Source organism: Aquarana catesbeiana, linkage group LG02, assembly GCF_042186555.1.
Source record: "Aquarana catesbeiana isolate 2022-GZ linkage group LG02, ASM4218655v1, whole genome shotgun sequence".
NCBI classification, from domain to species: Eukaryota; Metazoa; Chordata; class Amphibia; order Anura; family Ranidae; genus Aquarana; species Aquarana catesbeiana.
In genome coordinates, this window is record NC_133325.1 from 640,239,937 (window position 1) to 640,258,468 (window position 18,532).

General features: G+C 45.2%; 1 protein-coding gene across 3 annotated transcripts in view; it reads left to right on the forward strand.

Annotated features, from left to right (window-relative positions):
- PCYT1B (phosphate cytidylyltransferase 1B, choline) overlaps nt 1-18,532 on the forward strand; it is a 174,175-nt gene that overhangs the window by 138,169 nt on the left and 17,474 nt on the right. For all 3 annotated transcript variants that reach the window (XM_073616435.1, XM_073616434.1, XM_073616432.1), the window contains exon 7: nt 11,556-11,744. In XM_073616435.1, the coding sequence (XP_073472536.1) occupies nt 11,556-11,744 (189 nt within the window). The remainder of the gene's footprint in view (nt 1-11,555; nt 11,745-18,532) is intronic.

Here is an 18,532-nt window from a genome sequence, read left to right on the forward strand (position 1 = left end):
TTGCAGATAAAAGAGGTCATTGGTGATTTCTCTGAAGATAGTTTATGAGGTCGGGCCAGTGTGCGCCAAGTCCGTCGTAGCAGAGACATGGGGCCCAGCATCCGATCGGGGGGCACCTCCGCATTCGCACTCCATAGTAGGTTGTTCGGGTGTATTGGTGCTAGCCATAGCTTTTCGATTTCAGTCCATTTGTTCTATGATTTATGAGTAAACCATGAGGCTATTGCTTTTAATTGCGCAGCCTGGTAATATTTAATAATATCAGGGAAAGCCAGACCTCCCTCGTTACGTGACGCCAGCATTACTGTCCTCGGTATCCTATGCCTTTTATAGTTCCAAACAAATTGGAGTATGTCCGCCTGGAGCTTTTTCAAGTGTTTGAGTGGTATAGGGATAGGGAGGGTCTGGAAGAGATATAGGAGCTTCGGGAGAATGGTCATCTTAATAGAGGCTATGCGGCCCAAAAGGGAGATATGGTGTTTTTTCCACTGTGCCAGTAACGCTCTGATTGAGCGAAAGAGGGGTGGGAAGTTTTCTTGGTATAGGGTGTCGTATTTTGGAGTAATAAAGGTCCCTAGATATTTCAGAGCTGTAGTTTTCCAGCTATAATGGAAGTTGGCTTTTAATAGTGCGAGTTCAGCATCAGGGATATGTATAGGCAGGGCTTCTGATTTTGATGCATTGATTTTATAACCTGAGAGAGCTCTAAAGTTATCTAATTCCCTATGTAGGACCGGGAGGGTGGTATGGGGTTGGGTCAGTGTAAGGATGATGTCATCGGCAAATAGGGAGATCTTAAATTCCCTATCTCTAACCATTATCCCCCTTATGTCCTGGTTATTCCGGATCGTGGCGGCCAAGGGTTCCACACATAGTGCAAATAGCAGGGTTGACAATGGACACCCCTGCCTGGTGCCATTTGCCACCGAAAAGGGTGTGGAGAGTGCAAAGGGGGTTCTGACCTGTGAGGAGGGGTTGGAGTAAAGGTGCCTGATTGCTCGCATAAAAGGTCCACGAAAGCCCATGTGGGTCAGCGTGGCAAACAGGAAGGGCCACCCCAAACGGTCAAAAGCCTTTTCGGCGTCGAGGCTCAGTAGCATGGAGGTGAGTTCCCCCCTGCTTGCCACGTCCACCAGATCAATCACCCTTCTGGTGTTGTCACCTGCTTGCCGCAATGGGACAAACCCCACCTGATCCTTGTGGACCAGCGACGGAAGGATCGTGTTTAGGCGGTTGGATAAGAGCTTAGTGAAAATTTTTAGGTCGGAGTTCAGGAGGGCAATGGGTCTATAATTGGCGCATAGGGATGGATCTTTGTCTGGTTTGGGAATTAGGGTGATATAGGATCGCTGCATATCTAGGGGGATGGGGGTGTCACGGAGGAAGGTATTAAACAGCCTACACATATGGGGGAGCAACTGATGGAGGAATGCCTTATAATATTTATAGGGAAAACCATCCGGGCCCGGGGCTTTATGGGATGGTAGGTTTTTGATAGTCAGTTCTAATTCTTCCTCCGAGATCTGTGCATTAAGCAATTGCAGGTCGGATAGTTGGAGTTTTGGAATACCGCTTTGTTCTAAATATTGTCGCATCTTTTGAGATAGATCTGGGGAGGGAGGGTTACTGGGTATGTCAGGGCTGTTGTACAGGTTTTTGTAGAAATCTGCAAAGGTGTGGGCAATATCCACTGGGTGAGATAGTAGATGACCTGATTTGTTTTTAATCTGGTTCGGGGATAGCATGTGGGTGCGTTCACGGAGCTTGTTGGCCAGAAGAGAATGGGCCTTATTGCCTTTGTCATAAAACATTTGTTTCAGTCTGGTCAAGGCCCTCTCTACCTGACCTAGGGCCAGGTCCCGAAGAGTCATACGAAGGTTAGTTATTTTTTTAAGCAAAGGTACTGTGGGGTTAGTTTGGAGCTTGTGTTCCAGTGCTTTGAGTTCTCTTTCCGCTTTCACTTTTGCGGCTTGGGCATCTTTTTTTAGTGCTGCGGAGAGTGCTATACATTTACCTCGGAGGACCGCCTTATGGGCTTCCCAAAGCGTGGTGGATGAGACTTCCTGATTATTATTCTCTTTAAAATAGAGCTGAAGTGTGGAAGCTAATTCTGCCTGAGAGGGCTGGTGTTGGAGGAGGAAAGTGTTAAGCTTCCAATTATAAGGTCTACGGAAGGCGGTGTCTAGGTCTATGGTGAGTAAGATAGGGGCATGATCAGACCATGAAATCGGGAGTATTTGAGCCTTGCGGGTGAGTTGTAAGGTGTGGTTATTGACAAAAAAGTAGTCTATCCTGGAGTGGGTGCGGTGTGGGGCCGAGTAGAACGTATACTGCCGATCGCCTGGGCGGAGAGCCCTCCACGCATCAAAGAGCGCATATCGTCTGGAGATTTGTCTGAATAGTCTCGAGTCTCTAAGGACTCTGGGTGATGCTGCTTGGGGGCCCACCGCCTGGCGATCAGCATAGGATGAATGGGTAAGGTTGAAGTCGCCCCCTATTACCAGAACCTTTGGTGTGACTTTAAAGAGGCGGGCGTATACCTTGGATAGGAAGTTGTGTGGTTTGGCGTTTGGTGCATACAGAGTACATAGGGTAATTTCCTGTGATTGCCATAGTCCCTGTAGGATTATGAAGTGGCCATGAGGATCACAGTGCTGGGTCACGCAAGCGAAGGGAGCTCCCCTCTTAACAAGTATGGCCACTCCTGCCCTTTTATGGGTACCTGAGGCCATATAGATCTGGGAGTAGTATCTGGAGGCGAATGCAAAGGAGCCCCCCCCATCATAATGAGTCTCCTGGATCATAATGATATCTGCCCCTGACTGTCTGAATTCCCTCAGCGCCAGATGCCGTTTTTTATTGGAGTTTAATCCGTGTACTTTTAATGAGAGAATCTTAGCCATGGCAGTGTGTGTGGTAGATGATGAGACGCTCACCTGGTGTTAATGCACCTGCATTCAAGACTGGGGCTCGGGGCAGACCCTCTCCGGGAGGAGACCACGAAGTTGCTCGAAGATGGTTGGGTAGGTTTGGTGATGGCTGGATAGGAAGGGGAAGAGAAGGGTCAGAGAGAAAAAAGAACACTGTTAGAGTGCAAAAAACATGGAAAACGTACATTCCTAATAAACCTGTATAGGCCAACAGGCCTAGGTCTGGACGGAGTCCCCTGGGCCCCCCCCCACCCCAAGAAAGAGGAGTGGAGAGGGGCACCGGGGAGCCCGTAGCCAGCCAAAAACAACAATTCTACAGCACATAGTCTGCGACCCTGCGCTGATATCTATCAAACTATCTAGGGGGAGTGATAGGGAACGGAAGCTATACCCATCTCTCCAGAGCTCATCTGAATTAAGCCCTAGGTGATAAAGTAAAATTCAGCATGGAGGGGCAATCTCGGGGGGTCCTAAACTGAAGTTGCATTAGACAAACTAAAGTAAACTGCAGTCTAACTTGGCTTATATATTGAGCCTAAGTGCTCAGGTCCCTTAGTTATCTAGAGTCACAGTGTTTGCATCTCAGCGATTCTTTTGTTTGGTGGGCTTGCGTTGCGGGTCAGAGTCCCGGGGTCGATTGGAGGGAGACACTCTCTGCCAGATTGTTGGCGGTGGTGGTGGGGTTGCGACAATGTCCCAGTCCGGTAACTTTGGTGCTGGAATTTCAAGAATGTTGCAGAAAGTGCGCAGGTCCTCTGGATATCTCAGTACAGCGGATTTGCCCTGATGCTTTGCAGTGAGGCTAAAGGGAAAACCCCAACGATAGGTGATGTTCTCCTTCTGCAATAACTGTAGTAGAGGCTGGAGGAGTCTGCGTTTTTGCAGGGTGATCCAGGAGAGGTCTGGATACAGTTGTATCTGGACATCATCAAAAGTCACTTTACGCGCCAAACGTGCCCGCTTCATGATTTCTTCCTTGATGGGGTAGGAGCTGACTCTACATATAATATCTCTCGGTTTGGCGGTGGCGCCTTTAGGGCGAAGCGCTCTGTGGGCTCTGTCCATGTCTATGTGCTTATTGGGCGGCTCCCCAATTAAATTATTGAAAACAGATTGTAAGATTGTTTGTAGGTCCTCGGGACCCTCCGCCTCCGGGATGCCCCTCACTCGAATGTTGTTGCGGCGCCCCCGGTTGTCCAAGTCCTCCACGTGTCTTTGCATATCTCTCAGCATTTCTCTGTGGTCTGCTCCCTGCAGTTGTGTTCTATGGACTGCCAGTTTGGTTTCTTGTATCTCTTCCTCAGCTATTTCCATCCTGTCCGCCATGTATTTGAGTCCTGTCTGGAGTACTTGGATTTCTGTCCGGCAGGTAGATTTCACATCCTCAATAAGCTGTCTGAAATCTTCCTTTGTAGGTATAGCTTGTAAGTATGCTTGCCACTGAGGATGTAAGGGTGGGTCCATTGTGGAGCCATAATGCTGGTTAGGTGATGACCTGCCCAATGGTGTGGCATTGGAGTGTGTGGTTCCCCTCTCCTGGTGTAGTTGTGTACCAGTTGCTGGGGAGTCCCATGGGTCTGTCCAGGTTTCAGCTTGTCGCTGCTGAGGGGGACTTGTAGAGCTAGCCCTTGCTGGGAGTGGGATCAGAGCTCCTGCCTTCTGCGCGTATGAAGGTGTAGGGAGCAGATGGTATCTGGAGGTGCTGGAGTCTCTAGAGCGAGAGAGCCTCTGTGCCTTAGGTGGAGGGGATGTGACTGCGACGGCCCAGGCTCCATCTTGTGTTCCCTCAGGGAGCTGATGCCCTCTGGCTGGAGGGCCTGCGGGGCTAGGTAAAGGTGGATAGTCCTGGGAGAGATCTGAGGAGAGCGGGGACATCGAGGATGTGTGGTCCTGGCTCTGAATCTGAGGGTCAGAAGCCGTTCTCAGTAGTCTCGGGAATGCTGCTGAGCACTGAGTATATGGCGGGGCGGAGGTAGGCAGCATGGCCAATGGCGGCCCGCATGGCTGTTCCCTCTGAACGGCGGGTTGTGGGGGAGAACTCACCACTCTGGTATAGTGGTTGCGCTCCTGGAGGTTCACTTCTGCCAGTGGTTGAGCCTCTGAGTGCTGGGGAAGATCTGGAGCAGGTTGTGAGGCCTGAGTGGAGCTCCGGTGCTGAGGCGCGGAAGTGACCGGCGCCATGTTGGTCTCCTCGCTCCGGGATGCGTCCGGCTGTGTAAAGAAGGAGCGGAGGTCTGTGGATGCACCCGGAGGGGGTTGTGATGATCCCCTGTGCTTAGAGGAGCGGGTGGTCCGTGACTTGCCCATAAAGCTGTGGATGGTTGCCCCCAAGATTGCCTTTCTCGCTGCGGGCTTAGAGAGCAGGGAGATCAGGCTTCCATCTTGCTCGGCTTCCGGTCACGCCCCCCCCCAAGACACAATTTTAACGTTATCCACCATGACTATAATTTCTGATAAGTGTCCCAGCAGAGCATCAACAACACATCCCTATCCCCATCAAGGGTATTACCATCAGCATTAGCATTTCCTGGAAAAAAAAGCAAAACTCCCCCCCTGCTATTATACCAGAAACAGAACTAAAAAAACTAAAAAAAAAAAAAAAAAAACATTCCAGCATGTAGCTAAGTCCCAGTACCAAACAAAAAAGATGTGAGATTCGGCAGTTTCATTGGTGTTTCAGCATATCCTCCGCGGGCTCCATACTGCAGGAGTGTGGAGCAATAGAAAAGATTGGTGCACGTAGGAACAACAACAGAACACAAAATAACATAGGGGAATGGCTCCCTCAGGTGACACCCTGAGATACATTTCTTGTGGTCAAAAACAGCCAAAAAAAGGAAAAATATATAAATGGCTTATGCAGTGCAGCCCCAGGAGAGTGAAATCCTGGATGTATCTCCCATCTAATAGTGATCACCCACCCTCGTCCACCACTTGAGATGGAGTATTACAAATGGGGGAAGTTAGCTTTTCTCAAAGCCGGCATCATCCAGTGGTCAAAGAGGGTAGAGTCCCAAAATAAGCATTGTACGTGCAGGGCCTTGAGATTTCAGAAAATGGATTTAGTTATCAGGGCACAACAGGTGCAACAGCAATCCTAAGCGTCCCAGCACGGATATCAGGGTAAGGAAAGTGAGCAAGCAGCAACACTGTTAAAGCTTCACAGCCCCTCTGTATTAAACCCGAAGCTTGCTTGAGTAGAGCATACTATATTGGATCTCCTTTTCTCTCAACCGCTTGCGAATATCATTAAAGGAGCAACGTTTTTGCTGGGTTGCAGCTGAGAAGAAAGGGAACAGCATCACCCGGGCATTCTCATGGCGTAATTCCTGATGTTTCTTGGATTGGGCTAAGATCATGTCCCGGTCCCTGTAGTTCAGGAATCTGACCAGGAAGGACCTAGGGAAGGCACCCGGGGGTCTAACACCAGTGCAAACTCTTCGAGCTCTTTCCACTACATAGGTGGGGGGGCAGATCTTGCAGAGAAAGTAGCTGTTTGAATAGTAGCTCTGCAAACAGAACTGGCTTGTCCCCCTCAGCTCCCTCCGGCAGCCCCACCACCCGGACATTGTTCCTCCACTGTCAGCTGCGTCCGCCCTGTGCTGTAGAGACCTCACCAGGTCTGGAAGCTTCAATAGGTGGGCACCCTGAGTGTGAGAGGTATCCTCCACATCGGGGAACCTAGCCTCCAACGTAGTGAGCTGGCCCCAGATTTTGTCCAGGTCATGTCTGATCAGGGTACATTCTGATGAGAGGTGATCTATGCGCCCCATCAGCTCAGCCTTACTAGTATCGATAGCTTCCAGGATCGGTCTGGTAATCGCTTCTGTATCCACAGCTATGACCGTCACCTCCGCTGACTCAAATTCGGCCCGAGCTCCGCGGCCACCCCTGCCTGCGCCATCTTTGCAGCCTTTGATTTGGTGCACTGATCTGTCTGCTAAGAAGACAAGATGGCGGGGCGGAGTCTTTCGCAGCGTCCTTCGTGGAGCAAGCGGGTTAACCGCTGGACCTTCTGCGCCTTTTGGGCTTTCTTGCATGCTGAGGAGTGCATCATCAGAACCAGGACCCCTTCCCCCTTCCGTTAGCAAGTTCATAAATCGGGTAGTTTTGCTCCAATCGATAGATAGCATCCGGATGAACGGAGCTCCAGAGGAATGCGTGCTGCCTTAAACACATCCGGCCACGCCCCATGGGTGTACTCTTTAACAAAATACAATTACAGAAAGCATTTAACACGAAGTGTATGATACCACATATTTTTAGATTTTACTCTATTGAATAGGTTAATTGTATGCAAAACTAGATCCCAGGTAGCATGCTATAATTAAAGTGGAACACCAGGTAAAAATGTTTGGGTTTTTGGGTAGATTTTGGGAAATCCTCTGCCAAATATCTTACTGCTGTCTCGCAGGGCAGCCATCAGAGATTTCAGGGCCCCTTGCACAGCTTTAGGCCCGGGCCTCCCTGGGCCTGACCACCAACATTCCCCAGGGCCCGCCCACTGGTCATCCCACTGAATCCACCCATTGGCCAGGTGTGTACACAACATTTGCAGTTTGGGGATGGTAAAACCCATAGTTGAGCCCTGTTTTTACCACCCCTCAACCGCAGTGGCCAGGGGTGTACACAGCCGCAGCAGGAATTATACACCCTGTCACACTTAAAAGGTGTAGCGCCTGCCAAGCATGACACAATCAAGTGAATGGGGCCACTCTGCAAACGCCCATAGAGGGTCCCCCGGGATAAGGACAGAGAGGGAACCTTCTTACATGTCCCATGCCCATTGCCTCTCTGTGACAGACAGCATCTTTTTGATTTGGGGGAGGGAGGTAAGAGGATATGTGCTGGGGGGATGCTTTGGAAGTGAAGAGGACTTGTGTACCAGGGGGGTCGGATCCCCCCCACTAGCACAAGTCCTCTCCCCTCCCAAAGCACCCCCTAGCATATATTCTCGAACCCCCTCTCCCATCACTCCACCATGTGTGCCTCCTTGTAACCTGCCCCCCCTCTTCTCGGTTACTGTGTCACCCTCCACTGTATCCATCCACAAACAATACACGGACCTCAGATCATCAGTGCGGCTCTTACAGTGCAATGCCTCTCCTCCCTGGCTCCTCCCCCTCCTATCTGCGTACTTGAGAACATTGGAGCTGAGGAGGGGGAGGAGGCTAATCAGTGAACTCTGTGTGGTGTGCGGCTATCAGTCTAGAGAGATGCTGGTGTTAGCTGCCACAGAAGGGCGATCGCTGCGTGTGGAACCCCAGGCGGAAGGTGTTCCAGGTGCCCACGCTTGTTCTGGTACTGGGCTCTGGGATTCAGCCCGAATGCCCTAATAGTCGGTGCGGCCCTGGTTGGGGCGCAGGCTCCTCAGGACGCCCGGGCCCTCTACATCTGTATGGGCTGCCCCCCCCAATGGCAGCCCTGGCTGTCTGTGTCCCCACGTGGAAGATTTTGCAATTCTTTCTGTACTAAAGGTACAACAGAAAGTGAGAAGATTCCTCCTTAAAGTGAGGGGTAATCCCACCTGGGACCACTTTTACCACTAGGAGATTTCTCAGCTACTTTTGCTTTATCTTGTTACAGTTTCTTTCAAAACTGCCACTAAACTAGTACTAAACAAGCCCCAGGGACTGCAGAAGTCTTTTTTTTATAGTGTTTAATCTTCATTTTTTAAAATTTATTTTATAGGCTTTAGTTGCCTGTGCCTGGGATCTGTGTGAGGCAGAGGTACTCTTTGATTGCTCCAATACAAAGAGCCAATCAGAACCTTTATGTCACACCAATCCTGTCCTATTTCTGCAGATCCTGACACCCATATTGCTAGTATAAGGTAGTGAGCAGCTAGGGGAAATACTATAGCTAGAGGTTAAATTCGTATTTAGTAAAATACATACACAGCTGCTGCCAGGGAATTCAGCTACCTCACAAAATTCTTGCTGACCCCCAACCTTGCATGGCAGAGAGCACGCAACCCACAGCAAAATAAAGGACAATTTGTCTGCAAAGGTGCCTGCCAGGAAAGGGAGGTTTGCTCTAATTCAACAAAAAAGCCCTCATGTGATACCTGCTGATGCTTGTTGCTTGATGTACAATAAACCACCTGTTCTTGGCATGCACATTCGTGAACGATTTTCCTTTATTTCACTGGGCGACATTTTAGGTGCACTTTAAATCTTGGGATCCTGTAAGATTTATTCAAGAAGCACCTAGACTGAATGTATGAATACACTACCGTGTATGAATATAATACCAATACAGGGCCTAACAGTCTTATTACTTTATCGAATTACTGAACCATTGCATAACCAGGCAATGTTTTGTACATGACCAATTCTTTTAAAGTGTGTGTCAATAAGCACCACTATTGTTTCCATAACATATTGCAATGAGATCTAGGAAACAGTGGGGTTGATTTACTAAAGGCAAGTGGGGTTGATTTACTAAAGGCAAATAGACTTCGCATAGCTCCCAACTGTCCTTGATTTCGAAGGGTTGCCCCTGATTTGGAACACAGTCCCTCTGTCCCTCTTTCTTCCTCATTTGTTCCTCATTTTGGTCTGATCTATATAGTTGTATATAAAATGCACTTTTCGTCTTTCAAAAATGTTTTCCAGTGCTTAAGACTTTATCCAGTTTCTAAATTGCTGCATTTGTAATGTTCAAAAGTCAATATAAAGGAATAGTAGCGGTAAAAAAAAGCACTTGTGGGTTTGACTAATCATTTTTTTATATAACTCTCCTTTAAGGGGGCGTGGCAGGGGGTGTGTCCTATGCCCACATACTTTTGCTAATAGGTGTCCCTCGTTCCTATCTAAAAAAGTTGGGAGGTTTTCTTTACAATATTAATGCAAAGCTCTACCCAAAAAGGGAAGCTCCGCTTATCTGCTTCATCCCCCCCCCCCCCTCCGATGCCACATTTGCCACCTTTTGGGTGGGAGGGGGAACAGGTACCTGTTTTGACAGATACCCGTCCCCACTTCTGGGAGACCTAGCTGTGACGAGGTCCCCAGGAAGTTCAGCCCCCCTTCTCCTTCCCCGCCACCACCATACACAAAGCACAGTAGGGAACCGGCTGTGAAACCGCAAGGCTTCACTGACAGTTTCCCTTACAGGCAATAGTGACGACAGCACCCCAGAGCCAATGGAAACATTGGCTGGGGTGCCGACATCCCTTTATTCCAAGACAGGTAAGTGCCATTATATTAAAACTCAGCAGCTACAGTATTTGTAGCTGCGGACTTTTAATTTTTTCGTGGGAGGGCTGGACCTCCTCTTTAAGGTTCAACTCATTCACTAAGCTCAATCCCACTGTATATAACAATCTAATGATTTTATGTATCCTTACACGCTTAGTATGTGAGATCATTTTAAAGAAAGCATTAGGTATATGTATCCATGTTAAATGCAAGCCACTAAAGCTGACCATACACAGTTCAAATTTCGGCTGGTTACCAACAAACTGGCCAAAATTCACAGTGGGTAGCTCTGTTGACCCCTTCTCACCTGACATCCTTAAAGTGGAACTTTACTCTCTCAGTCAACATTGACTATTTTTAATCCTTATGCTTCTATCATTAGTAAATATATGGGATAATATAATGTATTTATTTGTTTTAAACCTTTTTTCTTTTTTTTACATTTCTTCAGTTACTTCCTGGTTTCCATGCCTAGGCGAATAATGTCATTCATCCCAGGAGAAAGGTTTTCTCAGCTAAGTACACCTTCCTGCCTGCATGCCCAAGCTAAGAGCAGATGGATTCCAGGAAGTAAATGCTGCATGAATTATCTGCCCTTACTTATGATGGCCACTGCCAGAAATGCTAGGGAGGTGGTTTTCAAAGTCACTTCTGAGCAAAATAAAGCATGGAGACATGGAAGGATGAGTGAGTTTGCTTTGAATATTAAAAATGTTTTATAATTAAATAGCGTTTTTAAATTGTGGTGCTGCAGTGTAGTTCCGCTTTAAGTTGAAAAATCTTAGCAACCAGGTAGAAATTTTTTGACTGAACAGCGGCTGAATCCAAATAGGATTGGTACAAGCTGGGTATGTCTGAATACAATGACCCAGCAGGGGACATTTTCCATTTGCAGGCTAAACAAAAATAATCTAATACATTCTACTTTGAACTGCATTGCCATTCTAGATGTAAGTAATTTCTGTATATAGGAGGGTATGTCCTCCTCATTTTGTATTCTGTACATCCCCTGACAATGCCTGTTTACTACTCTCATCAGAAGGTCAGCATGATCTTTGTTTATGCATAGTCCATGATGAACATCTTCTTCCTGCACCAAGATGCTTAGCAGGCACTCTATATAAACACTAGTGCCTGCAGAGTAGTCTTTATACACTTGGTCACTCACACAGATCAGAGGTACTGAATCAGCCTCTTCCTGTGCTAAAATGTACAGTCTGGGTGAGTAATAACTGAAGTAGAAAGACTTTAAAAATCCTATCTTATTGCCTGCAGCACACTGATGTCATCATTCTCCCAGATTGCGCCTCTCAAGCCTAAGCACAATCGCAAGCCTCAAAACAAATTACTGAATTTTATGGTGAAAGATACAATTAAAAATTGCAGAATGTATGATGAGTGCTTTTTCACATTTGCGTTATTGTAGGAAAAAAAATACAGGTTCCAAAACCAAGTGGATAAAATGAAAGAAAAGGTGAAAACTGTGGAAGAAAGATCAAAAGAATTTGTCTACAAGGTGGAAGAAAAGAGCCATGATTTAATCCAAAAGTGGGAAGAAAAATCTAGAGAGTTTATCGGGAATTTTTTGGAGTTATTTGGTCCTGATGGTGCCTGGGTACGTTTATTCCTTGTGTTTACAGTAATGCTCTGATATTTGTATTTTCATTATTGCCTTTAATACTTTCAAAATCAGGGGTCAGCATGTATGCCACAGTTGGCACGCAAAGCCATTATCAATGGCACCTTGAAGCTCGGTGGTCACATGTCTACAAAATTATTTGATATTTCTCATTAAAATATAACTAGTAAAGTTTGTTAAACATTATTTCATTAACAGTCTATAGTATAGTGACCAGAAAAATTCCTATATTTTAAAAAGGTAGCCTTTGCAATAATCTCTGCATTTGGATCCACATATACTGTATGTGCAAACAGATTTTTTTTTTACACCTGAAGACAGTGTTAAAGGGATTGTAAAGGTTTGTTTTAAAAACAAAATAAGCAAACAAAAAACAAACATGGTATACTTACCTCCTCTGTGCAAGGGTTTTGCACAGAGTGGCCCCGATTCTCCTTTTCTGGAGGCCCCCAGTGGTTCTCTTTCTGAGTGCCCCCTCTGAGAAGCGCTTTTCTTGGGAGCACTCATGCAGGTGCGCTCCCGAGTCCTGCTGCTGCGTCCATTGACACAGACAGCATGACTCGGCCCCGCCCCCTGGCTCCCGCCTCATTTGGATCTGATTGACAGCAGCAGGATCCAATGGGTCCTGCTGCTATCAATCTATTCAATGTGGACCCGAGACAGAGGCTGGAGCTGCTGTGCTCGTTCTCATCGCTGGAAAGATCGGGTTCAGGTAAGTAAAAGGGGGACTCTGGGGGACAGCTGCCCTACAGAAGGTTTTTCACCTTAATGCATAAAATGCATTAAGGTGAAAAACCTTGAGGGTTTACAACCCCTTTAAGTCCATCTTGAAACCGACCTACAACAGATTGTAGAAGTGTGTGTGTGTGTGTGTGCAGCTAAAATGAACATCCTGCAGATCAGACATAGCACAACCAAGCCGTAAAAGACAGGGGCAACATTGAATCTAAAAATCCAGTCTACTGTTCAGTACACATTAGGAAACAGAACAAGGGTGCACACACCGCTTCAGGCAAAAAATGGACACACCTGATCCAAGGTGCTGGATGTGTTCAGTATGCATTAACTGTAAATATTCAAGAGCATACATCTAGAAGTTTGCTTTGGGTATGATTCATAGATGATGGTGTCTGTGCTGTGGAATTGCCAGTTCCTCAACAGCTGGAGGGCCACAGGTTGAGCATGCTTGCCCTAGCCTATCCTTTTAGATGATAAAGATCTGAGGGAAGTTTTACCACACATTCCACTAATGACCTACTGTAGAAAACTAGCAGATATGCTGGTGCACAGCCTTTTCAAGAAAAACACAAACAAACAGCTGTGAGCATGGTTACTGAAAAAAACAAAAGGTTCCTTCCACTGTGGCCTTTGCAAAAAATGCCCATACGTGCCTATTGTGCGCTGAATTATGTAGCCAGCTGTTCATGCCCACTATGCAAACACACTGCAAAATATATTCCCATGGGCAATACATTTAAAAGGCTGAAAAATAGCACCTACTGTATGTGGCTCTTGGCCAACGTTAAAAAAAGCTATACATGATAAGAAAAGAGCTTTTTAAAAAAATCTAAAAATGAAGGAACACTATTATCATTTAAATGTTACAAAGACTATACCAGAATATGTAAAACGGAAATCAAGGCCACAAAAATTCAAAACTAACAAAAGATTGCAAAAGAAAGTAGGACAAACCCCAAAAATTCTTTAAATATATTAATAGTAAAAAAGGTTAGGTCTGAGTATGTAGGTCCTTTAGAGTCTAGAGTGACTGGGGACAAAGAGAAGGTAAATGTATTACATTTATTAAATACCTTCCTTAGCGTTGTGTATACAAAGGAGCATGGGGGAGCATGTCCATAATGGGGGTGGTATTGACATAGCCCCAAATGATCCACAATGGCTCAAAACTGATATAGTTCAGAAATATTCAGAGAGAATAAAGGTGAATGAAGCACATGGACCAGATGGCATACATCTACGTGTCCTAAAAGAATTGAGCTTTGTAATTTCAAAGCCAGTGTTTCTAATTTTTAGGGACTCTTTTATGACTGGCATAGTACCATTGGATTGGTGTAAGGCAGGGGTGTCCAAACTACGGCCCTCCAGCTGTTGCGGAACTACACTTCCCATGAGGCATTGTAAAACTCTGACATTCACAGACATGACTAGGCATGATGGGAGTTGTAGTTCCTTAACAACTGGAGGGCCATAGTTTGGACACCACTGGTGTAAGGCCAATGTGGTGCCCATATTTACAATGGGATCAAAGTCTTTACCAAGTAACTTTAGACCTGTTAGTTTAACTTCTATAAATAGTTAGATACTGGAGAGTTTACTAAAAGACCACATAGATGAATTTTTAATAGAAAAAAAATATATTTTAAGCAATAGACAACATGGATTCATGAAAGATAGAAGTCAAACAAATCTGATTTCTTTGGTGGCTGTGGACGTGGTATACTTGTATTGTGTGTCTGACACCGTTTTCCACACACGGCTAATGTGTAAGGTTAAGTCTAAAGGCTTGGAAAGATCGATTTGTAAATGGATAGAAAGCTGGCTATAAGACCGTATCCAGAGAGTAGTGGTTAATGATTCATACTCTGAATGGTGTAATGTTATTAGTAGTGTACCCCAAGGTTCGCTGTTGGGATCCTTACTTTTTAATATATTTGTAAATGATATAGGATCTGGGATTAAAAGAACCATTTCAGTCTTTGCAGACATCACCAAGCTTTGCAGTGCAACACCATCCTTACAGGATGTATCCAACTTACAAGCTGACCTCAATGCACTGTTTAATTGGGCATCTATGTGACAAATGAGGTTTAATGTTGAAAAATGTAAAGTTATGCACTTGGGGGCTAAGAATATGCATGCATCATGCATACTAGGAGGAGTACAACTGGAGGAATCAATAGTGGAAAAGGATCTGGGTGTTTTGGTAGATCATAAGCTTAATAGCATGCATTGCCAAGCTGCAGTTTCCAAAGCGAGCAAAGTCCTTGCTTGTATTAAGAGAGATATGGACAGCAGAGAGAGATATATAATTAAGCCTCTGTACAAATCATTAGTAAGACCTCATCTGGAATTTGCATTTCAGTTGTGGGCACCAATTCTCAAAAAGGATATCAGGGAACTGGAGAAAGTGCAGAGAAGGGCAAGCAATCTGATAAGAGGCATGGAGGAGCTCCGCTATGAGGAAAGATTAGCTGAACTGAAGCGGTCCATATAGTGAACTTGGTGTAGACCTATTCAATTTAACGTCATCACAGAGGACAAGGGGGCACTCTTTACATCTAAAAAAAAGATTTGACCTCCAAATACAGAAAGACTACTTCACAGTAAGAGCTGTGGAAATGGGGAATAGACACCCTCAAGAACTGGCTCTGGCCAGCTCAGTCGATTGTTTTAGGCCTGGATTCTTTCCTAAATGCACAAACCATAACTGGATAGGATACTAATATTTATAGGTAAAGTTGATCCAGGCAATATCCAGTTGCCTCTTGGGGGATCAGGAAGAAATTATTTTTCCCAGCTGAAGCAAACTGGATGCTTCATGTTTTTTTTTGCCCACCTCTGCATCAACTGTGGGTATAAATTAATGTGTATGGAGGATTTGTGTCTTTTTTGGGTTGAACTGGATGGACTTTTTTCCAACTAGATTAACTATGTAACTACTGTATGTGGGGAAGAAATTAGACAACTGAGACAACAAGCCCTGGAACATGTAACCAACATACCCCTAAAAAAAGAATAGACCTGTAGCTAGGCACATCTGAGAAAAAGATGGTGGTAAGCCCGACAGTTTAAAATTCTGGGTATTACAGGACATCAAACTTGGCCAAAGAAAGGGGGATTTAGACAAGCTTCTACTAAAAAACAAAGCTAGATGGATCTTTAGACTGGGTTCAACGGCTCCACATGGTCTAAATAAAGGCTTTACATTCTTGTCATTCATACACAAGCAATAAATATCAATTATTTTATTCAGTTGCTAGGAAATACTATCTGCAATCTGTACATAATTGCAAAAGTACACTTTATGAGAAATTGTCATAACTTTGATTGGTAATAAACTCTTCATAATGTTGGTGGGGTTGAAAATTATATAAAGCTTAGTATTCAGCGCTGTTAGAAAATAGCAGTAATCCTGCAAATGTCTATTAATAATCTTAATCTTAGGAGAGAGCTGTTGATATTGGTAGATAGTGTTTTCCCTTTAACTTGAAACAGTTTCCTTTTGGAGTATATTTGTCAGAGCACAATGAGGTTATTTTACTAAAGGCAAATAGAATGTGCAGTTTGCAAGTGCAGTTTCACTCTGCAAGGGCATTTGCTCCAGAGCTTAGTAAACGAGAGGAAGCTCTGCTGACTTCCATCATCCAAGCGTGCAGGCAAACATTTTTTATTTAAATTTTCATTGCATGTGTTTGGGTATTCTTTGCAAAGTCAAGCTTCGCCTCATTTACTAAGTGCAGTCTATTTGCCTTTAGTAGATTAACCCCAATGTGTCATTGCATGGATGATTTGCAAATAGCGCTGTGTAGCACACACAGCTTGATGACCTCATTATGCCGAGGCGATGATGCATGTGTAAGCACGGCGCATGCACGGTGACGCAGATGCATTTGTGACCTGCATGATGAGCACTGCTATAAATATAAGACAAAAAATAGCGGTCCCCATTTTATAATTTTTGTTATGAGCACATTCATATTTTCTTTTATTGTGTGATAGCTCACCATACTTTATTCATATCAGATAAAGCACCTTTCGTGGTGAGACATGTTAGGTATTGAGGATTGGGTCTTTTGTTCTATTTGGTGATTTATTTATTAGTCATTGGGGAGTCCAGTGATTTGAGATTTTAAGTAGAGAGGCGGTACAGGATCAATTTGGACCTTTATTAGGAGCTATGATTAGCTGGAGTCAAAAAGAGTCTTTTCTCAACCTTACTAGAGATGGGCCGAACATCCCCCTGTTCAGTTCGCACCAGAACTCCCCAACAGAGAAAAAGTTCTAACTTGAATGGCAAACCTTGTTAAAGTCTATGGGAACTGAACTTGAAAAATCAAAAGCCCCCATTTTGAAGGCGTATATGCAAGTTATTTGCCATAAAAAGGATATGGGGGTCCGGGTACTGCCCTGGGAGACCTGTATCAATGCAAATAGTTTTTTTTAAAAAGATCATTTTTAAAGGAGCAGTGATTTTAATGATGCTTAACCGCTTCAGCCCCAGAAGATTTTACCCTCTTCCTGACCAGAGCACTTTTTGCGATTCGGCACTGCGTCGCTTTAACTAACAATTGCACGGTCGTGTGACGTTGCACCCAAACAAAATTGATGTCCTTTTTCCCCCACAAATAGAGCTTTCTTTTGGTGGTATTTGATCACCTCTGAGTTTTTTATTTTTTGTGTTATAAACAAAAAAAGAGTGACAATTTTGAAAAAAAACGCAATATATTTTACTTTTTGCTATAATAAATAACCCCCAAATATATATAAAAAAAAAACTATTTTTTCCCTCAGTTTAGGCCAATATGTATTCTTCTACATAGTTTTGGTAAAAAAAAAAAAAAAAAAAATCACAATTAGCGTATATTGATTGGTTTGCACAAAAGTTATAGTGTCTACAAAAAAGGGGATAGTTTTACAGCATTTTTGTTATTATTTTTTTTTATTAGTAATGGCAGCAATCTGTGATTTTTATGGGGACTGCGACATTATGGCGGACACATCGGACACTTTTAACACTATTTTGGGACCATTGTCATTTATACAGCGATCAGTGCTATAAAAATGCACTGATTACTGTGTAAATGACACTGGCAGGGAAGAGGTTAACCACTAGGGGGCGATGAAGGGGTTAAGTGTGTCCTAGGGAGTGATTCTAACTGTGGGGGGGATGGGCTTCAACTCATATGACAGCGATCACTGCTCATGATGACAGGGAGCAGTGATCTCTGTCATGACACAAGGCAGAATGGGGAAATGCCTTGTTTACTTCCCCGTTCTGCAGCTCCATGACACGATCGCTGGAAGACCGGCAGACACCGAGTCCGCCGGTCCCGCGGGCATGGTTACACTGTACGTGGCGGGCGCGCGCCTGCTAGCCTCTTAAAGAGGACATACAGGTACGCCAATTTGCCCACCACTGCCATTGTGCCGATGTATATCGGCGTGCAGCGGTCGCCAAGTGGTTAAAGTGCAACAATAAAATTTTCCTTTAAATATATTACATGGGGGGTCCCCTTGGTCTGCCTGTAAAATGGCGCATCTGTACCCTGTATAGAACCTACTGGAGCAAAACTGACATTTCTGAAGAAAATTAAAACAGTCAAATCACATTTAAGTTGCCAGCAATACAATACCATTGTTGGCAATATAAGAAAAAAAAAGGGCATGGGGTCCCCCCAATCCATGCCAGGCCCTTTGGATCTGGTATGGATTTTAAGGCGAATCCCACGTAAATTTTTTTTTTAAATGGTGTGGGGTCCCCCCAAAACCCATACCAGACCCTTATCCGAGCACACAGCCTGGCAGGTCAGCCTGGGGGGGACAAGCGAGCACCCTCCCTCTTGAACCATACCAGGTCACATGTCCTCAACATGGGGGTGGTGGGTGCTTTGGGGCAGGGCGGGCTCTGCTCCCCCCCCCAAACCCAAAAACACCTTGTCCCCATGTTGATGGGGACAAGGGCTTCATCCCCACAACCCTGGCCGGTGGTTGTGGGAGTCTACAGGCAGGGGGCTTATCGGAAT